This window comes from Lineus longissimus, chromosome 15 (assembly GCF_910592395.1).
Source record: "Lineus longissimus chromosome 15, tnLinLong1.2, whole genome shotgun sequence".
Taxonomy (NCBI): domain Eukaryota; kingdom Metazoa; phylum Nemertea; class Pilidiophora; order Heteronemertea; family Lineidae; genus Lineus; species Lineus longissimus.
In genome coordinates this window covers 12639098-12666634 of record NC_088322.1, presented here as the reverse complement: position 1 = coordinate 12666634, position 27537 = coordinate 12639098, and the positions used below count along the sequence as shown (strand labels likewise).

At 40.5% G+C, this 27537-nt stretch overlaps 1 protein-coding gene across 1 annotated transcript; it reads left to right on the top strand.

Annotated features, from left to right (window-relative positions):
• Nucleotides 1-1143: 1143 nt before the first annotated feature.
• Nucleotides 1144-22068, top strand: LOC135499282 (uncharacterized). Its single transcript, XM_064789962.1, has 9 exons — nt 1144-1483; nt 12862-12950; nt 13164-13270; nt 13396-13672; nt 13931-14197; nt 14453-14675; nt 14875-15025; nt 15597-17456; nt 17709-22068. Exons 1-9 carry the CDS (start codon nt 1423-1425, stop codon nt 17878-17880), a joined length of 3207 nt encoding a protein of 1068 aa, XP_064646032.1. The 5' UTR covers nt 1144-1422; the 3' UTR covers nt 17881-22068.
• The last annotated feature ends 5469 nt before the right edge of the window (nt 22069-27537 follow it).

The following is a 27537-nucleotide window of genomic DNA, read 5'->3' as shown; positions in this document are numbered from 1 at the left end:
ACTTTGGCATTTATTCAAAATGAAGAAAGAGAATGAACGGGCCCCGCCCTATTTATATTTCCCGCTGTCTTGGAGGAAATGCCCTTATTGATGTTTGCTTTCATGAATGATTTATCTAAAGGTTGACCGCCAGCCTACATGATATCATATCACGTCAAATCACATGATATCGACTTCCAAAAATGCCTTGGAGTAAGTCTATAATTGCCTTGGGACACTGCCACTTAATCAAAACGCTTGTTATGTTATTTGTTTGGTTTGAAACAACAGTAGGCCTATCAACATTTCACCCAAATGAAAATTTCTTTCCCACTGATTTTTTGCCCACGTGTCTTCAATTATAAAATGTGAAACCGGTGTAATGTTTTTGAGTGTTTCTGTTTTTGAGTGTTACCCCTCATTGTTTGGGAACGCTCAAAAATAGATTGACGAGTTTTTCTGTGTATCCCCCCTATTGAAAAGTCATGGTCTCTCTAGCTGCCTATTGTTTGGAAACACTGAAACATGGGGAACAACCACAGATGTTACACCGCGGGACCCCATAGCATCGCTGCATAATATTTGTGACTCGCTCTCCAAAACTAGGCGCTTGTCGCATCTGAACTCAACAGGTTGATACGGACTTGTTGTTCATTTCCCTATTGTAGACCTTTTGTGAAATCTATTACAAACTGATTTGGTCACATTTCACAAAAGGTCTACGATAGGGAAATGAACAACAAGTCTGTATCAACCTGTCGAGTTCAGATGCGACAAGCGCCTAGTTTTGGTAGAGCGGGTCACATTTGTGTTCTTAAATAGGCCTCTAAATGCATTTGTCTGCTCATACAAATGATGTAATTTAGGATCATTGTGGATGGGATCTCTTTATCACAAAATGGTACAATATACACAAAATTGGAGAATTCATCCTGATATCAGCCTTTTTTCTCCTACGTCATATACAGAAAAATCAACGACATGTGGAATACATTGAAAACTACTGTGATTATGTCAGGATGTCATATGCTAATGGAGGCCAATATTATACAACATTTATCAAATCCCTGTGATTAGGTTAGCTCGCAGATGGCGCTGCGAGCGACCACATTCTGAACCTATCTGGAAGAACTAGGTCATGGCATTGATTCCGAGTGTGTCAGCGGAGAAGTGAAAAACAGTTCGCGCCGGGTGCATCGAAGATTGGCAGTTTTGAGCGATAATACACGAAACCTGCACATAGAATTCACAGGGAATGATCTCTTGGACTTACTGAACAATTTTATGTGGCTTTATTACACATTTGGACAGATTTTCACTTATATATTGTGATTTTTCCGAACTACCTCCGACCGATCTCGGATTGGTGATCAGCTGTTGGGCGGATGGCGATTGGCTGGCTCTAGTTCGCAGAACTCGAATATTTCTCCCAATTTTAATCCAATGGATCATCCAATCATGCCGGGGAAAACAAGAACAGCCCCTATAGATATTGAGTCTTTAGGTGAGTTAAATTTTATTGTGCATACGTTCAGATTTCATTCGTGAAGTATAACATTCCATTGTCTCGAAAAGTTCATCTTCAATGTAGGGGCCTACATCTACATGTATAATGCCCAATGTACACCGTGACCGGTCAGTTAAAGCCGACAGCCCCCGTTTGAAGGTATGGTAACACTGAAAAGTTTAAAGGCCCAGTCGAGTCGTGATTTTTGGAAGTGAGGTTGGCGTGGCAGGATTGCTATCAAAAATAAGTTTTTGAAAATAAGTAGATTGGTCACTTTGATACATGTATCACCTTTCCTACGCCTACGGGGAACAGGCGTTTACCATGACATGATTTTAAGTTCTTTTTCAAACAGGAAATTAATAGCTTCACCAAAATTTCAGGTACAGTTGGTTTAAAACGAGCAAAAATTCGGATAACACCAGTCCAGAGTTGATTATGTCACGCATCGATATTTTTCATTGTGTGTTTTTGTGTGGGGCCATAAAACTTCTTGTCAGGCACAGACAAAAAAAGGAACATGAATGATATGCAAGTGTTGTCTGGCCTCATTCCAATGAACTGTCACGGCCACAGACCAGTGACCTATATTTTAAGTGGGCCAAGAGCAAATGACAATTTCGATATTCCGTAAACACATTTTTTTGGGTCTATTTATGGTGGCCTATATACGGTATTATTTAACATATTTTACATGTAATTTAGGTTTGGATACTTGGTTATAAAGGTCATGCAGGTCGATTGCTCTGATTATTACAGCAACAGCATTCAATTGGTTTTGAAATTTGCCTTGTTTAGAAATGTAGGCTGTCACTTGCTGCCAGTCCCAGTGCCATTGGTGCACTTTTTGACATGGCTTACACAATTTTCTTTTTCAAAGCGCTTTATGTCCCATCCCTACTCTAGTTAGTTATTGAAGGTGCACGGGGGGGGGGGGGGCACATTCATTGACGTTGCCAGCTTTCCAGTGCAATGCCGTTGTTTTGATTCCAGTTGCCAAAGGCCTACTACACCGCTGTACCGCTCTGAAATTGTTGAAGTACATGAAATCGACCACATATAAATTGGAAGTATAATATACAATGTACTATTGGAAACATGATTCGGTTCACCTCTACTGTATCGAGGGATGCTTCTGGAAATTGTATCGTTTTGTCTGATATTTTTGTAAAAGAAGTCGGAAATCAGTAGCAGACATCATACATGAAAAATCAATTGCATGGCTCATACCCCATAAAAAGTCCACTATTGAAAATGTACTTTTAACTGCTGCATGCTAGCGCTAGTAGCTCAGTGATCTACATTCGCTAGCTACGCTAGTACATGACGCTTGCTATTGGGTAGAATTGGCTCGTATCCAGTTCTGTGTCAATGTACTCTGCAGCCCTAGCCAGCGTGAGCATATCCGCGATCGATGCCAGAATGACGTGTTCCTCCTCTCGTGGAAAACAACTCGCTTATTTTTATTGTTGTTGGTCAATGCCGTCAATTTATTTTTATTTGGAAGCATGAAAATATTCTTTAGCGTAGACTGGTTACTGTTTTTATCTCGGCTGGTTTTAGAATAGTAAATTGTAGTGACTTAAAATAAAATGTTGTTTTCATGTTAAAGTTTGATGACTTAGGTGTTTATGTTGATGACTTTCGTGTTTTTAAAAGTGAGTCAGTCTGTTTCGGTCTTCTGTTGTCGTTTCTTGAAAATTTCTTCATCAATGTCGACAATATTTACCAAGAGGTTCATCAGCTCGGTGAAATTGACTGTCCTTTTTACATTCATGTAGGTGTCCCTTACATGCAGGGAGGTTTCTTTGTAGTTCGATAAGGTCAGGCTGTCTCATTTGTAAAAAGCTAGACGGCTATTCATAGACAGTGTATTTATCCCGCAGAACGAGTACATTAGGGTTATACTTAATTAAACTGAGCTTTTCCCGTCATTGTACCAGCCAGGAGCTTTTGCCAGGGTATTTTTAGCTTTCTAGGAATTCTCTGGAAACTAAGTCACCCAGTAAGCGCTCTCTCTTCTCCTGGATTCCATCCATCTGAGAGTTTCTTGAACGATTTCTCCTTCATTTACATGTAGTCTATCCAATATCCTACAGTGAATATATTTTGTAAACTAATCGGGTTAGTTGGGTATACTGGGAGAAGATGTTTGACCTGTTTTAGGGTTTAACCCAAGGTAGGCTATTTCTAGTTTGTGGGAGCTATACAATGCCCTTCCTGCACCTCAGTCGGGACCAAGCAGTTGATACATCAAGTCTCAATCATGCGCAAGTTTCTGAATGGAACCCAATGCAAGCCCTATCATGCCTATTGTCCACATGTTCATTTGGCCGAATCTAACCGGAAAATCAGCAAGTACATTTACTCGGATGGTAATAATGTGAAAAGTAGGCTATAAAACTAAAGTGCTGGTCATGCAAAATTTACAAAGTTTGCTGTTTTGGATAGCTCATTGCTGAAAATTTGTGGCTTAGGGATGCAACCTGACTAGACCTTTATATAGGTCAAAGACCTATGCCAATCCCTGCTTATTATGGAGATGGCAATAGATATGAAAAAGCCCTGAAGCTCAGGGTTTGTATTGTACTCCAAATAAGTGCCATTGTGGCGCATCTGTAGTCAATAATCAATAAGGCAATTGTTACAAGTTGTGTAAAGCAAATGTTATTATAGATCGGCTGAAAACTTGTTTTTCTCCATTCTAAACATACGTAATGGCCTCTGCCGTAATGGCCTCTGCCGATGCTATTTCCTTGTCCTAGCCCTCATACCATTCTGTGCAGACCAGCAGAATGCCCGATTCTCGAGATACAAACCAAAGGTTATACAAAGTGTCACTAACCCCCCCCCCCCACCCCCAAAGATTGCCACTGGCTTCATCAGTGACCTAAGTTTTAGGCTACATAATTTGCACCTCCTTCGCAATAGCATTGACTCATTGAGACCAGCCGAGTGACACAGACAGTTGCTCAAACTACAAACTATACAAAGTGAACTTTTTTTTCCGCTGCCAATGTCAATGCACTTTGGTGACCTAACGATGATGCCAGCCTCGTTGTTCGCCATTCCTGGATCTCACTCAGAAGCATGCGAAGTACCAGTTGCTCAAAGCTACATGTATTATATGTTGGCGGTTGAGCGCGTGCGCTGTTGCATGCGTTACACGGTGAGTCACTGGTATTGATCCTTTCATGAGTATGGTAAGGGCATTCTGGGTGAATCCCGTGTATGGCATAATGCATGTTCAAGGACATCTAGGTTAACCCTTGTTGGCTGTTTGCTGTATTTAGTTAATTGATGTTAATAATGACCGCAGTTAATTTTATGTTTGCGATATTGATTTTCTGGGGGGGGGGGGGGGGGTAAACTGCTATAGATCTGGAGACCACAATTCTGTTGATTCTGTTGATTAGATGCAGCAACTCCAACTACAGTCATAAAAGCATCCCCTCCATACCCATGCTGAATGTGAGGGTTGCAGGGTTAATCCCGAAAGTTGTGTACACATCGCCAAGAAAGGCAATTCGAATCGCGCATAAAAAAAAATCAATTCTCAGAAATGTTGTCCTTGGGGCTTGATGAAACTGACAATGATGACTAGCCCGATGACTCATCGTCTGGCGGCTCCATCCCTTGCATCAGCAGCTCCTGTGATCCGACGGAGCCCTTCCTCGCTGTCCCTGAAATCGACAGTGTGCACAGTCACCAGGTGTTTCGATGACACACAGCATTCCCTTGCATTTGAAAGAAACGATGTGAGTCATCGAATTCAACAGGGATGCGATCAATATACTTTCACTGGATGCATGCGCTGACGATTTTCTTTGCGCATGCAATGGCGCTTTCCGATACATGCAAAACTTACAAGTGGTTGTCACTAAATATTTCTCAGAGCATTTGTGCTTCGAACAAGACACTTTTTGACTTAAATTTGTTCTCTCGGCTTGAAGGTTGGAGAGTTGTGAATGTGATGGACCAGCGAGGGAGTGATACTCGAAATACCTCAAATTACCTCAAATGTCAGCTATACATTTGCAGCCCCACTGATTAGACTGGTCTAGCTATCTCTGAGTCTGACTCTGCATGCTATTTTACCAAAAGGTACCAGCTGTTATTTGAACTCTCATTGATTGTGGAAAACTAGTTCATGGTTTTAGGTGACTTATATCTAGCATTAGGTACCGGTATGTAGTTAGTTCTAAGTAACTGGTTGCTAAAAAAAGAACCTGGATACTACACTATAGTCTTGGTTCCTGATGCCATCTGTTACTTCATTGATGAAGTGTAATGAGCCTTTTTACTTTTAGAAATTACACATTTTTGGGGAAATTGAAACTCATTCATATCAGCTGAGTGACAGTCATTAGGGCCTCTTGTTAAAAACAGTTGTTTTGGCATGTCATTGTCATAAATTATATGGAAGGTAGCAGAAATATATAAGGATGGAATCCAATTTAATTTAAATTTCAATAATATTTCAGAAGGAAAAGTGGGCAGAATTTTTGAACTTTTGGAGCTGATGTATTGTAAATCACTCAACCAAATTCCACTCCAGGATGAGATATATTCTAAAATTAGACCAACCGATACTGGTAGATATTATACAGAAAACACAACAGGCTACACAGATCAATAAATTCCCTGGCCTATTTTCTGCCTATAAATATAGCAGCTTGTTATTCTGCTTGCGAGCAGCGAATGCTTCTTAGAATTGACCTCGTAAACAGCGGTGAATCAGATGAACTTTTGCAGCAGGTCATGGCAGTGTTCTATATTTGCCTGACACACTGGTCAGGTGACCTTCGGTTTAATGATGAGGTTATATGAGTTGAGGGGTGCAAGGGTTCAGTTTGACAACTGGAATCTTTATGTGATTTTCGTTTTGCCATTTGTTGAGCTATCATAATTCGATAGATTTGCTACAAATATAAGCTGCAGTGGGGGTGGGTTTAAAAATGTAACGTGGAAAAGACATCTCTCTACCACCTTTTTTCCGTTGGTTGACACAGTATGTTTGTACAATGTTTTTATGATGATCGTGACCATGGCCTAGTTGTTCGGTAGGCGTAAGCAGTATCGCTGGCATTTAAGTCCTGACGCTACTATTGTAACTGATGATGTCTCGGGCAACCATGTTTGAAAATCGCCCCACCCTTTGGCAAAGTTCCGACCCCTTGTTGGCAGAGTGATTGTTGATCTATTCCGGGTGTGTCCTCTCAAATCGTGACCCATTGCCCGGCTGAACTCTCTTGGGCCAAGGGTCACCGTAGGCAACTTACGGACAAAGGTGGACACAACAATGTGGGCACTTGGTCTGGTCAGTCAAGGGGACGGGGAACACCCAGTTCTGGACCAGTGAAATCAAGGATGATTTTTTGTAACGATCTATATCCACATCTTTTGCTATTGAATATTACCAAGAATAAGTAAAGACAAGTAATTAGTGAAAATGTTCATTTCTCACCGTGTTTGGGTAAAAAAGTTCAGTGATAAATTGTTCTAGTGCAGGCTCGAAATTCGGTGGGGTACATGGTGACAAGAACCAGAAAATTCTACTTCAATTCGAGTAATTGTGATCAATCTTCTGGAAAATCTCCTGCGTTGAATATCTTTGATGTTTGTTTCCGTTGATGGAGATTACACTGGCCTACTGAACGTATGAACCCTGTATCGAACATCTGGCGTTAAACAGAAAAAATTATCCAGTTTTCTAAAGGAAACTTGGGGGTGTTGTCACCTCCAATGTTTCTTCACACCTTGTTAACTCAATAACACATATTTAATCGAAACCTCAAGGTCTTACAAGGATTCCCGACAAGTTGCAAGGGCCTTTTTAAAATAATCAGAAGGTGACAAAAGGAAATCTCGATAAATTCTTTTATGAGAGTGATGAATGTTATTCTCCTTGGAGAACCTTGAATCAAGGTCGTGGTTAGCAGAAGTTCATGAACAGAATATCAGGATTTTGTGTCCAGTATCTGGAATGTTGTTCCAGACTCTGCCGATTGGGTTGCTGATTCAAAGTCCTCTGATTTTGCAGAGATAAAAATTGATTGGACCTACTATTAGCATTTAGTGTGTCAATCTCCTAACATCCTGGTCCAAACGTCTGCTGATGCTATTTATGGGTATTTTTTCACATCCTCTGAACTATTTTGGGAAATCTTTGCAGCAACCGACATTGCCCGACCTGAAAACATGTTTACTTGACTTGATCTGATTCATCCTTAGTTGGCCCAAATGGGCTATATATCTTTCATTCTTTGTAACTCTACCAGCAGAGTGAGATTGATCCTATTGTTTGTGAAAGTTGTAACCTGTAGTGGATAGATCATAACAAGCCTTAAATCAATATGACGTCACTTTGACCTACGAAAGTTGTTGAAAACAAAGTAGAGCCTTTAAAGGCATATGTGGTCGATAAAGATTTGTAATTTGTAATTGAACTATAAAAAAGTTACAAATACCAAGTTTCAGCTAATTTGCATGCATTATATAATATAATTGCACTTCAGCATAGAGAATTTCTATTCACCTGAGCCGTGAGTAAACTAACTGAACACGAATAGTGTATTACTTTACAATATCCTGATAGATTGGTTTACTTCTTCCATCACAACGCTCTACATATGTGGAATTTGTCTCCCAGCATCCTTGTTGTTCACATGCCCGCAGTGCACAGTTGTGAACCGGATATTCTCTTAATACTTTTATGAAAGCTTATTACACATATATATATAGAATGACTTGAATAAAAGCCAAGTTTATGCCAGAAATATCGGCCTGACCCAAAAAACGAATTGAATAATTTGTTTACGCCAAAACCATTGTCTGACCTTGATTATGAGGAGTGAACCAGGTTGATTCAACCTGGAATTATGCTTATGCCAACACAGGTGTCATGGGCAGGATATTTGAAACCATTATCGTGGTCTATTTTGTCGGTTACCTAGTCAGTCACTGTAAATGAGTGTTACTCCATCGTGGCCCTAAATTTTCATGGAAATATTCTCTTGCAATCTTTGAATTGGTTTCGCAAATGGGGAGAATATCAGAATGATGTTGTTCACTGGATCAGTTCTATTTTGTCCCATTTTAAACATTGCATCCTCATCATGTTAAATGTAGCAAAACTGCCAAACTAGAGGAGTATAGTTAACAGTAGTCAGTAACCAAATTCAGAATTGATCAGCCAATGAGCAGTAAATAGGCTTCAGCTGTCCACAAGTGCATGCCATCTGTTTAGGGACTTGTTGGCTCTGCCACAATTGACACACCTGTTCAAGTGTTTTGTTTTCAGAATAACCTTGCTGGGTACTTCATCATCATTCGCAAACACGAAAACACCCTATATTGTTGGTGTTATAACACTGCAAACATCACGAATTCCATATTTTAGACATACCATTTGTTTGAGGGAGAAAAATTGATTATGTTGTCGAGAGATTTGGCTCTTAAAAAAGTTAGACGAAGTTTTGTTTTTTTAGATTTGTGTTGCTCGGTGTTCCACTTCAAGCCTCTCTTCTGGAATGTTTTTGGAGTCCATTTCCAGACATTTTCCCTTTTGGCCGACAGAAAAGGTTTTCAAAAGGTCAGACATTGTTTACCGAGCCAACTTGTTTGTTAACTGAGCCAAGTTGTTTGTTAACCTTGGCGGATTATACTCTCGTTCACAGATCTAAGACCGATGGGTAATTTACTTCTCTATGAAAATCAAACCAAATGCTAAGTAGGTCATGACGTCATTACCATCAGACCTTGGTGTCACCAACCCGTGTCGAAACAAACTGAACATATTATTGAATAGCATTGAAAAGCTTTGATATTCAGAACCTGTCTTAGATTGGTAAAACTAAAGTATATGCAAATATGACATCTATGTATAGTTAATTAGTTTTCCTTCATATATTCACCGATATTCGATAATAGGTCATTTTGTTGAAATTTGTGTGTTTTTGTGATTATTTTTAGAGGTTCTCCCACACTCTTATTTTGGGTCTAAATAACTGCAGTCGCCTAGTTTAAAGTGCCAGATCGCTGAAAGAAAGAGGAGAAAAAAGAAGTGCTGTCTGCTCTCAGGAATTGTTGCACTATTGTTGTATTGTTGTGTTGCCAGCCAAAATGTCAGACAGTCACATTCACAGCTAAAGTACGAATAATTTAAAAGTCTGTTTGTGTAATATTTAGTTTGGTTTTGGAAGTGGTGCATTTGTGTGCTCTCCAAACACTTGATATCATCTAATACCCCGAAAAGTACTTTGCGGACGATATCGTATTGTACCACCTTGAGCAACTGCAACTCCGTGTGGCACTTTAAATGTCAGCTGCAAGAACATTATAGGACATTATAGCTTGGTTCAACTCACTCAAATGGTATTGCCATCTGGTTTTATCTGGAGGAACTATGCAGTAGTCATAGATAAAGACTAAAAATGTGGAAGCAATACATCTTTAACACAGGTACCGAATTTTGACAAAAGGTGGTGTCATTGTACACAATTTTCAGAATATCCCTAAAAATTTTGTCAGAAACTGAAGAGGATCAGGAGGAAATGCCAAAGTCATGGAATATCCAATGAAATTTTGAAAAAAAAATCAAATTGAGAAAACGCAGGAAAACTTGATGTACGAAACAATGTTTTTGTTAATGAACTTGTAAAAAAACACCAGAACCTTATTGTCTGGTTACCAAATTGATTTGAACTTGTTCAAAGTGGTATCTTTTGTGACCACAAGGCCTAAACTTGTGAAATTCTAACCTCAAACGGTAATATAAACTGAAGAAAAAGTCAAAAGGCAAAATCAGATGTTGTCGCAATTAGATATTTTCCAACTTTGAAGCGTATACTGCCAATATTGCTACCGCATAGCTACAGGCGTGGAAGACTGTCACAGAGACCCGTCTTTTGTCTACCGATCCGAAACCACATGACTCGGATTTTCAATCAGTAATTGGTGGTTTGGTTTTACACCCCACGGGCAGGTGGCATGACAAGCATCAGAGGAAATGTTATTCATGCTAATCATGCAGCAATAGTGGCCGCTTTGGAAACAAGGGAAATTTTAAGAAAAGAGAAAATTACTTATAAATAGACTATGATACCCATTTGAGTGGTTGCCCAACACATGAAAATGTGTACTCAACAAGAGAGGAGTGCTAACGATTGAAGCCGAGATGATAGACATTTTGGTCCATGAGTTGAGCTCTTGAAATTTTACTGTTGGTTTGCCATCCTAAAAAAAAACATTCTAAGAATCAATATCAATACACATGTAGTTGAATTTGTTAAGCACAGCCACAGGACCTTTCTTTTTATTCTTTGTTGTGATTCATCGATTTAGCTCATGGGTACTCTCAGTTTTCAGTGTATCAAATCACCAAGTCATAATCAGCCTTCATGTACCATTCTGGCTCTCGGTCACAAACTCAAAGCCTATAAATCCGTGAACTTCACTCAGTTATCTGACAGGACTCGGCCAGCTTCTCTCTGTCATTAGATTCCTCCTGTTAAAGCGCCTTAAGAACAAATAATTCAACGTCACTTTATTAGTACGATGGACGACATTTGGCTATTAGCGACATATAAGCGCTCATCGAGAGCGAGGAACGAGTCTTGTTACCTTGTTCATTAGCTTCGTAAGAGAGATGATGCTAGCATGCCATCGGCCTGATGCCGGAATGCTCGAAAACAAAGAGCCTCACTAAGCCAGATTAAAGGCAGACGTTTCCGCTGTCAGATCCCTCCAAGATTTGTAAGTTTGCGAACTTTATCTTGCTAATATTGTCCTCTTATGATATCCTAGATGTTGACAGATGCCGTAAACTTGTTGTGACGTTGATCAGATAATGAGGGTTGTGCTGTCATTTCGAGACAGGGCCTCATTAGGGGGTCTGTTTGTGGTTGGTGGGACAGACGTCTTTGTGGTTCTGACGTGCTGGTTTTGTGATGTTGGTCTTGTGAGCTGGGAGTCTGATTATCACAGCATTTGTATGTTAAAATATTATGAACAAAATTTTGAGTACATTGTACATAGTGGTTGACACTTTATGAGAGTCAGACAAATCAACATTTAGATGATTCTTTTCCAGCCTTGCAAATATTCTACAAAGTTGTAGTGAAAATGATAGTCCCTGTTCTCAATTCATTCAAAAAATGCTGAGTTGACCCCAACATCCCGAATTGGTCTTCTGACTCTGGGGACAAAGTCACGACCAGAAGGCAAGGATGTGTTCACTTTGTTTGGAAGTTAAAGTGCCCTACTTCCTTTTAAAGTTAAAAACATATATGAGTCCACGTTTTTACTCATTGAGCATGTGGAAATCTATTTTGATTAAGAAGTGTCAATAGGTAAACTGTAAATTATCATTGCGGCCACTGGCTCAGTCACCAGCGCATTGGTCAGTACCACTGACTATTTACCATAATTCATCAATCCAACGACTCACCATTTGCAGCCAACCAAAGAGAACTACCAAGCTCCGCCAACCGACTAAGCTAATTTTACGATTGCGTCTTCAGTTGTTCTCAATTCTGATTGGCTAGCCCGATGACACATGTCATGTTCTTCGGTCCTGATTCTCTCATTCCATTTGTCTCTATCTTGTGGTTGATTAAAATCCGAGCATACTGTCTTTATAACCAGATAAAGTGTGACTTTGTTAGTGCGCACATCGCTATCTCCAAGAAACCTCAAATTGTGCTCTCCCAAAACTCCTAAGCTATTGTGTCGGACTTGGATCAACTTCTCAAAATCGTGAAATTCTGGGGAAATTTGGATAGACAAGACCATATTCTTTGTCCCAGTTATCTTATTTCATAGTGTTTTCTGCAAGTTGCTTATTGCCTCAACTTGGTCGGTATTTTGCCCGTGCGAATTCATTAGGACTATTTATTCAGATCCACTTTGTTTTCTTGGGAGTTTGACTTTTCCTGTCAACTTCCAAATCTGTTTGAAACCTCAGAAATGTTCAACATGGACTATTCGATGCTCGGCCTCAATATAATTGAGAGGTACATCTATTCGTTGCCTGAGTACAGCTTGGCTGCTCAGTCGTCAAACTTCATTGAGATTTGTTCCTACAACGGACTGCTCTTGACGAAAAAAGTTATTGGTAAATACTGTATTTCTTACCCCAATTGGGATTGTGCATTGTTGTAGTTTGCTAAGTTGCTGTTTTTTCAAAGGGCTTGACTTTGTGTTGAGGTTTGTTTCTAGGTGCTAACTCCATTATCAAGATTTAAGTGCTGGAAACATGAATTCATGAAAACATTTTTTTGCAGAATCCAGTTTTCATTTGATCACAATTGCACTTGAAATACTTGATCAAGCCCAACAAAATTGTTTATGTTTTGATTGTTCTATATTTATAGAATTTGATGGTGATACGGTCCTGTGTCGGGTGTGTGGCGACAAGGCAAGTGGCTTCCATTATGGCGTGCATGCCTGTGAGGGATGCAAGGTGAGTTTACTTCTCAACTTGATTGTACCCCAAGCATTCAGACTCTCTGGAAACTTTAGCGAGTCCATTTTGTCAAGTGTACTATTTGGTCAGAATTACATACTAAACTTCTGAGGAAGCTCTATATAGAGCCATCCTTCTTTCAATCAAAATCTGTACCGACACTGAGTTCTGCTGTGCTGAAAATTTGATTTTGTATTCTTTGTTTTCTAGGGATTCTTCCGACGTAGCATCCAGCAGAAGATTCAATATCGGCCGTGCCTCAAAAATCAACAATGCAATATCATGCGGGTGAACAGGAATAGGTGCCAATATTGCAGGTAGGCATCCCATTGAAACATTTTCTGGGGAGATAGGTTCTGCATGGGCACCCCATGGGCAATTATTTGATATCCTTGAATTTCCATATTTCAAATTTTCTCACAAATGTTGCTTTTTCCCTTAGGTTAAAGAAATGCATATCCGTCGGCATGTCCAGGGACGCTGTCCGATTCGGCCGCGTCCCAAAGAAGGAGAAAGCAAAAATAATGGAACAGATGCAGAAAGTCAACTTAAATTCCCAATTCAACTACCTCAGCGCGATTCTTCAGAACGAGACAAATATTATCCAGCAGACGATAAAAGCCCATGTGCAGACGTGTGAATTTACACGTGAGAAGTTTGAGAGGTTTCAGAAGAAAGCGTGGCAGAAACCAGTGTTTGTGGATTGTCCTGCGCATAGGGTGAGTAGAACACATCTTCTCTATAAACAATTCTCTTGTTTATTCCCAGCTGTTTAGATCATAATCTGGTCTCTTATTACATCCGGTATTATATTTCCTATCATCGGTGAAAAAAACTTTGATGAAAAAATTTCTTAAAGTTTTAATCAATTTTCGTTGGTCGCTAACTTCTTTTGAACAACTGGTCTATGCTGCCATACATGTACATCTTAGATTATAGAAGTCACCTAGTCTAATCCTATTTTAAAATTTTTGCAGGCCTGTCCATTGAACCCTAACCCAGGCGATGAGGGCGAGGGCAGCAAATGGGAGGACTTCTCCGATAGCTTCACGCCCGCCATCCAGAGCATCGTCGACTTCTCCAAGGGTATCCCTGGTTTCACGGTCCTCAATCAAGAAGACCAGGTCACGTTATTGAAAGCTGGCACATTTGAAGTTCTGCTGTTACGATTGGCTTGTATGTTTGACACACAGACCAACACTATGCTCTTCTCTAATGGAAAACTGTACAAAAGGCCAGCGTTGGTAAGTGAAAAATCACATTTGCAACTAATAATAATCATATATCATATTATCGTACCAAGCAAGGTGTTCAAATTGCAGGTACATTCTAGTGTTATCTCAAGTCCTGAATGAAAAACTCTATGTTCCTCTCACTAAGCAGGTGTTTCCTGTACTCCGAAATACCTTTTGGCAAGTTTTCAAGTAACTTTCCATTTGTGAATGTTGATACCAGTCGAACCAGGTCTTCAAAACCACAATTCCAAATGTTACTTTCAGGACAACAGCAACGCAGGCTTCCTACAAGAATCGATGTTTGACTTTGCTGAACGTCTCAACGAGCTGCGTCTGACAGATGAGGAGGTGGCACTGTTCTCTTCCATCGTAATCATTGCGTCCGATCGGCCAGGATTGCGCAATCCTGAACACGTGGAGCGGATCCAGGCCAAACTAACCCATGGTCTGCAGAACATGATGCTACAGAATCATCCCGAGGATCCAAGTAAGTTGTTTTACTCAAATTTTCATTCTTTGCCTCGAGAAAAGTTTATAAGTTCTCCAAATGAAATTTTGGAAATACTCATTGAATCTTCTCAAAGTCTCAAGTCATCGGCAGACATTTCCAATCCATTTTACACCTATAGTGAGATTTAAGATTTTGAGGGAAACGCATCTCATGATTCTGTTTTGTACCCCTTCAGCTATGTTTGGTAAACTCCTTATGAAGATCCCTGATCTCAGGACCCTGAATACGCTACATTCAGAGAAACTCCTGGGCATGACGATGGTGCCAGTAAATCTACGTCAACAGCCCGACAAGATCTCATTGAATGGGACCAATGCAATCTGCAAGTAAGTGTTGTGTTTGTTCCTATATGAAACATAGGAGTAAAACAGCTCTCCTGTGGGATTTTAAGAGGTGTGATGGGAATTTAGTGCGATTGTTGTCTCTTCCCAGAGTGGATTGTATGTGCACCTGTGCTGTTAGCTGCCATATGTCCCGTAAATATTTGTTGAAATGTTGCAGTATAAATACAAGTGCTGCCTAAACAAGCCAAGGCCAAGTGTGAAGGGCTTGATACAATGTTCATTGATTTTCTTCATTGTGATGTGTGATGGCAGAGTGTTTACTAACAGAAATATTTGCCTCCATATGATCACACTATTCGATCGGTATGGTGTTTTCACATCTTACATATTCCCAATGCGTGATATCTGACAGGGACACTGATTTACATGTAAATGATACTTATTTCAGAAGTTGCATGAAAGAATCAATTTCATTTCACCTACCGTCATTGCGCAGGGTGTGACTATGTCATACGTAAAATCGATAGTGATGCGAAATAAGGGCATGAATTTTTAACTTGCCGCAAGTCTCTATTGATGCAGAATATTCACAGAAAATTTGTTATTCTTTCAGAAATGAAAATGAAGACTATTACATGGATTCAACAGAGATAGACGACGATACCCATAGACCTATGAATCCCACGAACGGCTATATTCCAAAGGTACCACAGTATCCTCCACGTGACTATGCTCAGCAAGATTCAAAACGGGCCAGTCCAGTGGAGCAGGAGGCACCGAATGCTAATTCCGCCTATCCATATCCGAAGAACTCCGTACCGTTTCCAATCAGTTCGGATCTAGTCTCGAATATGAGTCGTCAGATGACCACTAACGGATTACGTGTCGATACTCTGATACGCGAGCACGTGACGGCCCGGATGCCGTACCTGCCGGACGCCCGTTGCCCAATGGATCAGATGCTTTCAATAAACATTCCTCATTCTGAAGCAAATCAGGTAGCACCACAAACAAACGGGGGCGAACAATCTCCAAAATGCTTCGAAGAGCATGTAAACGGGATCATCGAGCAAGAATGCATGGAGAAAAAACCAAAAGCAATTCCTACAGAATGTTTACCACTCAGGAAACGTTCATTAGAATATGAAGAAGCGCCTGCACCAAAGTTGCCTCGCTTGACAAGTGCCGAAGAGGAGTTTGGGAAGTTAAGTGACCTATACCACGCTGGAACGCCACCAAAGTTTGGCGTCATCTCACAAATAATGACACCAGAACAGGAGAGTCTACGGCAGGATGTTTTTGACAATTCACGCCGCGGTTCGATACTGTCGTCGAATGGTGAAGAATCTCATAGTGCATCTGCATCTGCATCTTCTACTCCCAGTACCACACGGTCGCAGTCACCTCCCTCGGTTGAAAACTATCCGATGAAACAACCTGAATCTGAACGGCCGGAACAGCGCGACGTGAATCCATATCAGCAAGGATTTGACTTTAATGGATTTCCAAAACTCGATAAAGCCACATTGGATTTTCAGAGGTGTATGTCTGAGGCATTGGAGAAGCAACGAGCTGTGCGTAATCGTTCTGACTCGTTTGGGTCCGTTTGTTCGAGCCAGAGGTCGGATTCGTTCGGTTCTACTACTAGTCAGGAAGACTTGTTGGCAAAGAGGCAAGCGGTTAATGAACGCCTTGCAAAAAATTACCGCGCTCTGACGGGACAGCTGCAACGCCCTATTGGAGTTGACTCTGATACTGCCAAAACAAGTCGCGAGGTATACATGTCGAAGATGAATGGAAGGTCGATGAATCATAGTGCCATGAGTTACTTGAACTCGCAACAGGACTTGAATCAAAGATTTACGAATCAGTTACAGCAGCGGTTGAAAATCTCACCGCAGAAGCAATTTGATGCACTGAGAACTCAATTAAATTCAGTGAATTACACGCAGACGATAAAAGATCTAGTGCATGCAAGTGCTGTTTCGAATCTTAAAGACAAACTGTTGCAAAAATCAGACTCTTCAGAAAATCTACACAGAAATAATCAACAAGGTTCCATGAGGAATTATGCTGAAGAAGCAGGATTTCAAACTATGCGTAACATCTTGAACGGTCAGAAACAAGTCTCAAATTCAGGCCCGTCGCCTTTGTTGGCTTCAATGTACCAGGCATCGGCCGCGAATGGACAGCCACCGTTTTATCCCTATATATCTTCACAATATCCGGCAGTGGCCTATCCGTTCAGGATGATGCAACAAGTTCCGGTTGCCAAGATGCACAAACAAAACGATCAAGAGTTGGACCAGGTTCGCAGCCAGAAATCTGAGTCGCCAAATATGCTCGACTCCGAAGCGTCGCACGGCCAGACAATTGAGAGTATGCAGCGCCAGATGTCGCCTCTGAGGGATCCTGCACCGAGTCCTCGGTCCATCGCATCCTGTCCTGTTGAAATGGAAAGATCAAATCCATGGTGAGTGAATAACTTTGACATCTTTTGTAATTATGCAGCATAGGGCCTACTGGAAGGAAAGTTGGCTCCACATTTGACGCAACGACTGATACTGTTATTGAAGTGATTACATGATGACACTTTCTTCTCCTTTCTTGTTTCATTTACCCCAGATCGCCAAATCTAAAAAAGTCGACAAAATATATTACCTCTGATATAAATCTGAGATGTGGATTTTTCCCTTGTTAAAACATGCATGTGTTTTCTTTCCAGCTCCCGTGCCATAACACCAAACTCGGAGCCAGCAATGCCACACATTGAAGAGCCACTGAACCTGTGCAAGAAGGAGTCCCCCAGACGTGAAAGTCCTGTCTCGATACCATCGTCACCACGGGCAATGATCCCAACTGCGAACATAAAACAGGAACCAGAATACATTTTATAGTCGAGAAGGGATCATCCTTTTACTATTGGCTGAATTTTCATCATGTGACTTTCAGTCAGTGATTTCATTGGATAAGAACTATGTCATGTGACATCTTTCTGTGAATCCTATTGGCTTCTCCAACGTTGACAAAATATGACTGTCTGTTGGCTGATATTTCCTGATCATGTGACTTTTATTCCCCAATTTGATTGGTCATGAACCATTTTTCCGTAATTTGCGAGGTTTGGAGAAGTGGGGAAATTTTGCCCCATTTTGTATTGGATCAAATTTTCAGAAAACTACGTCCGAGAGTATGTTCCTAGCGAGTAATATTAATGAATGGCAATAAGTCGCAGAAATTTTTAAAATTTGTTCTCAAATTGTGTGTAGATTAGGTATTTGAATTAATGGTGTACATTGTAAGTGTGCAATTGTTGGTCCTGTAGATATGATGTGTCCCCACGAATGTGGTTAATTTATTAGCTCACCCCAGGGTGTCTCTGTACAGTTAATGACTCGTTTGATAATGTAATTATTGGTATTGTTATAAAACAACATGTTTCAAAAATGAGTTGCCCTGTTCTGTGAGACAACAGAGGTACAAGCTATAAGCTTCCGTCTGAAGGTGTACATGTATTTAAGGTTTTGAAGGAAAGACGAAAATTGTTTCTTAACCAAGTGAAAATGAAATCTTCACAAAAGAATGTTTTGATACTGCCAATAGCAGAAATACTAGTTCAAGTGCAGAAATTTGATGTAGGCTTTTTTCAAGAAAAATATTTCTCTTATGACTATGGTTATTGAAATGTAAGAATCCTTTTGGTTCCCAAAGAAATTTTGGAGAAATTTGGCCCAGTTGTTAAAGCACAGTGGCCCAAATGGACCTGGTCATTTACTTCTGAAAAAGCCTATAGTGCAATGCTATTGTCAGTATATGTCAGGCTTTCTTTGTGTAATGTACATGGGTTGCGTTGAACAGGGAGATCACTCCGCCTCAAGTTGCTTCGAACTGCATGTACTTTTACATGTAATAATCTGTGTGAAGCTGTAATTTGAGGAGAATGTGACATAGGGGAGTGCTGGTCGAGTTGTGACCTCACAAACGAAGGGACTTAAGATAATGGTGTGATATGGATTCGCAGAATTTCAACCCAAATAAACAATTTCCAAATTTTTGGTTATTCAAAAACGAAAATGTGGGACTGTTCACCAACCACGAAGGATTGGGCTACTGGTCCTGAGCACTCATGTTCTGAAGAATTCCAATTATTGAATTTGTAAAAAATCCTTGCAGGGAGGTTTCCAGTTTGGAATATTAATACTCGTGAGACTTTTAATTTGGAAATTGTCTCCTTGGGTTAGAGTTTGTGAACAATATAAGGCGATGTGATGAAATGTCCATGATTAAATTTAATAGCAATTGTGATTAGACCGAGCTGAAGGTGATTTTGTCCTAGTGTAGAACTTCAAGATAGAAAAAAAATTGTATTTTTTTCTTCTCAACAAATATGGTTGTTTGTCCAGTACACGGATCGGATGTCTAAAGTTGAGAGTGACAAGTCAGAATAACAGGAATTTGATTTTCTGGTTTGTCAATTTATTCTTTTTGATGAATCAGCATTCCTGTTTTCTGTCACTCTTTATGATATAGATGGTACAATGAGCTTCAAAATTGGACACCAATGATTTCATGGTCTGGTTGCAGAAAATTTGATATTTCCAATTTTCTTGCAATGTAGAGTGAAGTAGCTTTATTGGTCTTTATTGGTCTCATTTGTTCAAATGAGTTCATTGTTTTATATACAAGATGAAAGGGGTGGAAATGTTTGAAAAATTTATCTGTAAAAAACACATGGGAAGAAAGGGTCTTGCTTAAACTAGTTTGAAAACAGTACCATACAAAGTTGTACCTTCTACTCCCATCTTGTAAGGTAAAGTGGTCCAATTATAGCCACAACTGTGTAAAACACAGCCGGCAGTACCAATTATGCACACAGATGTTATAATTGTACAGGTTATAATTGATACAAGAGATACAATTATAACATGTACAATTATAACATCTGTGTGCATAATTGGTACTGCCGGTTGTGTTTTACACTGTTGTGGCTATAATTAGACCACTTTACCTTACTAGAGATTAAAAGTCCCTTTGAACATGAGCCGTTGAACGTGAGAGACTCTAAAAAACTTGTGCCATATTTTGTGCTTTGAGTGTGCTTAGTCTTGGTGCTCATGTGCTGGAGTTAAGTGAAGTTGTTATTAAATGCCCGTTTCACGTGTTTGTGGCAAATCGAATTAAAAAAACTAACTAAATCCCATTTAAGTAGATGGTGAGGTAACAACTTTAAAATTTTGGAGGTTTCGATTAAAGGTAATAATACCTTTTTCTGTGAAAATTGGAGGCTTAAGAGTACAATACTTTTGAAGGAAGGAGTTCAAAATGTGTTGCTAGTATCAAATCAGAAAATCTTGTGTAAAAGTTCTTTGTGAATCCATATGTTGAGTGTTGAATTTCCTTATATCATTTTTTGCTGCGTCCAAAATTTAAATCTTGTTAATTGTAACTAGTTCTTTGTTGTCTAAACCGGCCACAAGCAGAATATTGCAAAGTCGTTTCATCCTTAAAATGCTGGGAATGATGTAGGTTGATGTACACAAAATGTACTGTTAAAAAGTAAGTTTTAGGTTGGAACGGACTTGATATTTTGTCGTGTTATGAAAGTATATAAAGTAATTCTAATCAAATTATTTATAGCTAAACTACCTCTAGATGGTATTTGGACTGGTCCATGTAATGTGTGCTTTAGCCATTGGAGTAGTCTATTTCATGTTGGTAGAGGTGATAAGTGAATTCATGGTTTATGTTGTGCTTAATAAGGTTACCATAATTACCTCAAAAAACTTCAGATTAATCATATTTGGACCAAATGCGCTTAGTCATATTGTGAGTGAATTTTCTTGCCCAGTGTTTGTATTTTTGCAGTCCGGCAATATTTCATATAAGTGTCCATTAATCTGTCTATCTAGTATTCCATAACCTAGTTCAGGTTGGAGGTGGGGTCAAATTTACTTCAGGAGGACTTGTTGCCAAGTATTCCTTGAAAGTAGACAAGTTCGAACAGGTACAATTTATTTGAAAAGTACCAACAAGAAGTGACGTACAGATGGAATTTTAGCATTTTATTTCTATCAAATTCCGACAAGAAAGTTTTACCCTGAATTCCTAGGAGTTGCCACTGTTAGATGGCGTTTGAATTTGTTAGCTGTAAATTTATTGTAGATCCTTAAATTATTTCAAGTCATTTTAGTGTGTTAGCGACTTTTTTACCCAGTTGGTAAATACATACAAATTTTAGATACCCAAGATTGAGAACCTCATACTCATTGTACAATATCCTGGTTTTGAGGTTGATGGCGTTGACGTTGTCCTACCTTTTAGTTTTTTGGGCGATGTTGGCATCTTAAGCTCAAAATCAGGATATACTTTTGGGAACGAGGTTGCTTTATCGATACGTTGAATTGTTGATGGTTTGGTAGTTTTCTCATCTCATACTGGGCCGGGTTGCTCAATCGGCATTGTCAGTAACGTTGGCATTCTGTGCTAGCCTACTACTGTAAATGAGTTTTACTGAAGTCGATAGCATAGTCGAGCTCAGTCATACTGGCCTTTGTCTCTAACACTGGTTGAGCAAGTGGACCCAGGTCAGCTTTCCATGTCGGGAGTAAAAATGTCATCTGCTCCTTGACTGATGGACAGTCGTGTCATTCATAAACATGAACACCCACAATTTTAAATATAAAAGAGATAACTTTGGTACAAAAGATTTGTATTCCAGGGACACTTTATGGCCTTGGCTAGAGCGGGGAGTAATTAAAATATGCGGACTTTTGTTATTTCTCCCATGTGCAGTAATGACCAAAATTTGATGTGACGTCCATGTGCTATGCTTGACAGACAATGCTACGATCTTTGCTTGAGACTAGAAAAACTACCAATTTTTGCATGTGCATATTATAAAACTTAAACTAAGTAATTTATTTGTGTTTGTGTCAATCCAGGATCCAACTTTCCTGCAAGTTGGACCAGAATGCATCTTTTTAGGGCTTTTTGTACAATGTGCAATGTCCAGATTGGGTGTAATAAGAAAACAACAGTGTCTGTATAACGATGCTTTTGCAGGGAAATAAACATTATTGAAAGAATTTATGGAATTTTCTCTTTTGTTTTCCATTTTCTTATTTACTTCATGTAAACATGGTCCATTCCATTAAGGACACCACGGAACATTTCATTCTCGATCTGGTGAAGTGCGTTGAAAGCAATCAGTCTTGAAAAAACACACGAAATGATAAATTTTGCTTACTGTATGCAAAACAGAAAAAGAAAAAAGAAAAAGAAAAGTGTTGTCCACAACCGGATTCGAACTCGCGACCTTTGGATCGAACATCGTATTCTGCCATTTCTGACGAGCGCTCTACCAACTGCTCCAATGTTTCTAAGATGTCTGACGTCATGTATTTGTCGAAATCTGATTGGCTGAAAGTCCCTGTACAAATGTACAATGTTCAGGAAAAAAAATTCGCTAGCGGCTTGTGTCATTCCCCTGGTGGGGACCTACAGAACTTGTTGGCTGTGGTAAACGAGAAGTCTCCGGTCTTTCACAGCCGGCGGCTGGTGTGAGCATCTTCACCCTCAAGCCTTGGAGCCACTCCGCCGACCCGGACTCCGTTACACCAACGGACCGATTAACTCTGATGGTTCAGAATGGGTGCGAGGGGCGAAACAGTCTTCCGTCTTGTATGACTTGAGCCCATGTCTTTCATGAAGTCAGCCCCTGTCTCTCACAACCTGTTGCTATCTAAAACCCCATTACACATGCCACATACCCACATACCCACATGCCAATTTTTTCAGGTGGGGCAATCCAATGACGGCTGAAGCTTTTATAATAAGCCTGGCAAGATTGGATCACTCATTTTTAGTTCGTCTTACCCAGGAGACAGGAGTGTTTAATGGACAACATCAAGTGACCCGACCGAATCAAGTTTGATATCATGCTATCAAAGTTGGCAATTGTATTCTGTTTCGAATGATTGCAGGTTTCGAAACTGACCGCCCTACGAACGACGAACTACAAAGTATGAATGTCTGTCGAGTCATCACGTCCTCTATCTGCTAATTGGTTACACGACACTGAACCATATTTTATACTTGGTTGCAGAAGGAATTGGGGAAATGATTAAAAAGAAATCGTCGATAAAATGCATTTACATAATCTTTTGGCTTACGGAACCTGCCTAATGCATTCCCACAGCTCAGCATATGTACATGTAAAAGTATGTATGCTAAAGCAAATCCCACATTTTAACAATGCCTGTCATATTGATCATTGACAGAACAAAGGTCTCGCTTGAGCAGATAACTACTGGCCGGCCTGGTTCAAGGGGGTGCCCGGATGCTGTGACGTAAAATGTATTGTCTTTGGTCATGATCGGTCGCGGTTGATTTGAACGCCAGTCGGTTGGTGTGTGAGCTGCGGAGAACATCGCGGGAACACTTTCTCCGATTTCAAACGTAAAAATGCCTTAAAATTTTCCGAAACAAATCAAAACGGCTGCAGCAGAAGGTAAGGCACAGTATCTATTCCTGATAAAGGTATGGGTTGGTTTCAAAGGGTTTTTATTGTAGAAATAGTCATACAATCAAGGCAGGAATTAACTGCGCAGTTTGAAATTTCAAGCCAGACATGTTGAATTATGTACATCACTGCACTTCATGTACATGTTCAACGGCAATTTTAATTCCCATCCCTAATCAAATGCCATTTGCTCAAAGAAACTAAAGGCGCTCGTCCAAGTCATGATGGTGAAGATGGAAGTGATCATGTTGAGTCTGCGAGATCCCATCACTGCTCTTCTATCCTGTGATGTGGAAATCTCCACTGAATTCATGAAGGTTTGTCTAATTATATGTAAATTGACGTAAACAGTTAACAGTTTTAAACTCAACAACCATTCATTTGGCGGCCACTATCCCGACTGTGGTGTAGCACCCGACTGTAACTGGCATGAAAAGGGGATACGCTGGTTATGGAGTGTCAGATCGTGGTTCCCTGACCTTTGCAAACAATTTCACTGGACGTAACCCACGCGGCGACACCAAGGACCACTGGCTGATCTATTGATATGTTCGCAGTAGGGTGTCAAAGTCGGAGAGAAGAAGAGCCACTCTTCTCTTGTAGGGGGTTCACTTGGAAGTGTTTGCATTTGTTAGCCTATAAACACAAGATTTTAATCCTTCAGTCTTGGGTTTTGCGGAGAAAACTAATCTTACATAAGTCCCAGAACAATATCACATGTCTTTATGGCAATATTTATTACTGGGACCCAGTACAGTGACGTTCTATCCAATATTCTTTGAGGCTGTTGGAAAGACTTCTTGTCTAAACAGTGCCATTCTGCCCCCTCTAATTGGTAACTCACACAACGTAGTGAGTGTAATGGTTACGTATGCATATAAAGTGTAAACAAAATTCATATATCCATCATGTCCATCGAATCTGAAAAAATTTGTGCAGACCCATGACAATTCTGGTTCCGGTACAGTTTGTCGCATTCCATACGGGCCGCGCTTTGGCCGATTCTGCATTCACGACGCACCGCAACCACAGTTACCATGATTCCCATTGTTTCCTTCCTCATCGTGAGCCATTGACCATTCACGCAAGTAGATTCATTCACACCGGCGCCACTGAAGTGCGGGTGTGGGACATCATGTATTTAAAAATCGTCTGCTAGGGTCTCGTTAGGGAGTTTTTCCCAAATGTACGCGATGATGACGAGTCCCATTAACAGGACGTAACATCTATTTTAAAATGCGTTTCCAAAGTGAATGCATGAGGACAACCCATTTGTGTCGTATATCACTGGAAACGCCCGATTCCCCTGATTCTGCAGGATATTAAATCGGGCATTTTATTTCTTTAAATAAATCATAAGCGTCGCATTTGCTCCTAGCTCTGTTCACCATCCCAAATGGCAATTTTGCCAATTGGGCCGGACAATCACGAAAACCCCCAAATATTATACATTTCGTCCTGAATAATTCTTAGACAAAGAAAACGTCCTCTTCTTCTCGATTGACGTACTTTACTTCAAAAAAGTCAGTTTTAACACTACTGCACAAATATAGAGTGGTTATAAAGTTCAATTTGGATAGAGACTTGAAGGACTGATTTGGAAATTCATTCCAACCATGCAACTGTTTCAGAAATGAGAAAAAGCTCCTGGGTGTCATGACATGCATTCAATTATTATTTCACCACAAAGAGCTGCTTCTGTCAGCAGATATGAGACAGCTACCGGGGCAGGGACTATTTCTTTATGGGGCCTTATTGTTCAGCGTCTCCAAGGAATTCTATTTTAAGCGTCCAATGGGGGGTGGGGGGGGGGTGGGGGGGGGCCTTCCCCCCAATGTACTGACTAAAACCTGTCACTTTCAGAGAACGGGGACTCATCCCCCAATGAACTGGCTATATATGTCAGAAGGACGGGGGTTTGGGGGGCTCCCCCATGTCAAACAGTTGTGTGAGTTCACTAGAGATTGCTCTTTACATATTAACTAATGAATGTACTGCGAAATGAACGCAGTTGAACACATTGTGAATAATTCATGCAGTCTCGTTTTCGCCGAAAAGAAGGCGATATGTTACTATTTGATAATGTATGATCATGATAATTAGGAGACCCTGTGTGGGTGTTTGATCCAACATACTTTGATAACTCACACAACGTAGTGAGTGTAATGGTTACGTGTGTGTATAAAGTGTAAACAAAATTCATATATCCATCATGTCCATCGAATCTGAAAAAATTTGTGCAGACCCATGACAGTTCCGGTTCCGGTACAGTTTGTTGCATTCCATACGGGCCGCGCTTGCCGATCCTGCTTTCACGACGCACCGCAACCACAGTTACCATGATTCCCGTTGTTGACGCAAATATTTCATGACGTCATGAGCCATTGACCATTCACGCAAGTAGATTTATTCACACCGGCGCCACTGTCCTGAAGTGTATCTAAAAATCGTCTGCTAGAACATACAGGACAACAACGTCGGCGGAGACAGTTGTGACATTTCATTGCAGACGAAGTAAACGTCCTCTTCTTCTCGATTTACATACTTTACTTCAAAAAGTCAGTTTTAACACTACTGCACAAATATAGAGTGGTCTTAAAGTTCCATTTGGATAGAGATTTGACGGACTGATTTGGAAATTCATTCCAATTACCATGCAACTGTCCGCAGATATGAGACAGCTACCGGGCCGGGGACTATTTCTTTATGGGGCCTTATTGTTCAGCGTCTCCAAGGAATTCTATTTTTAGAGTCCAATGGGGGGGGGGGGCTTCCCCCCAATGTACTGACTAAAACCTGTCACTTTCAGAGAACGGGGGAGGGGGTTTCGGGGACTCATCCCCCAATGTACTGGCTATATATGTCAGAAGGACAGTTGTGTGAGTTCACTAGAGATTGCTCTTTACATATTAACTCACACAACGTAGTGAGTGTAATGGTTACGTGTGTATAAAGTGTAAACAAAATTCATATATCCATCATGTCCATCGAATCTGAAAAAATTTGTGCAGACCCATGACAGGTCCGGTTCCGGTACAGTTTGTTGCATTCCATACGGGCCGCGCTTGCCGATCCTGCTTTCACGACGCACCGCAACCACAGTTACCATGATTCCCGTTGTTGACGCAATTATTTCATGACGTCATGAGCCATTGACCAAACACGCAAGTAGATTTATTCACACCGGCGCCACTGTCTTGAAGTGTATCTAAAAATCGTCTGCTAGAACATACAGGACAACAACGTCGGCGGAGACAGTTGTGACATTTCATTGCAGACGAAGTAAACGTCCTCTTCTTCTCGATTTACGTACTTTACTTCAAAAAAGTCAGTTTTAACACTACTGCACAAATATAGAGTGGTCATGTTCCATTTGGATAGAGATTTGACGGACTGATTTGGAAATTCATTCCAACCATGCGCTAAACTGTTTCAGAAATGAGAAAAAGCTCCTGGGTGTCATGACATGCATGGTGTGTCTTGCCTCTGCATTTTTGTACTCAGGCATGTCAGAGGGTTTTAAATTTTCATATCATTGAAGAAATAATTCATTCCAATCTACAAGTATATCAATCACATCATTTATTTAAAAATCGTCTGCTAGGACATACAGGACAACGTCGGTGGAGACAGTTGTGACATTTCAATTTTCATTGCATAGAGATTTGACGGACAGATTTGGAAATTCATTCCAACCATGCAACTGTTTCAAAAATGAGAAAAAGCTCCTGGGTGTCATGACATGCATTCAATTATTATTTCACCACAAAGAGCTGCTTCTTCCAGCAGATATGAGACAGCTACCGGGGCGGGGACTATTTCTTTATGGGGCCTTATTGTTCAGCGTCTCCAAGGAATTCTATTTTTAGAGTCCAATAGGGGGGGTGGGGGGTGGGGGGGGGGGGCTTCCCCCCAATGTACTGACTAAAACCTGTCACTTTTAGAGAACGGGGGAGGGGGTTTGGGGGACTCATCCCCCAATGTACTGGCTATATATGTCAGAAGGACGGGAGTTTGGGGGGCTCCCCATGTC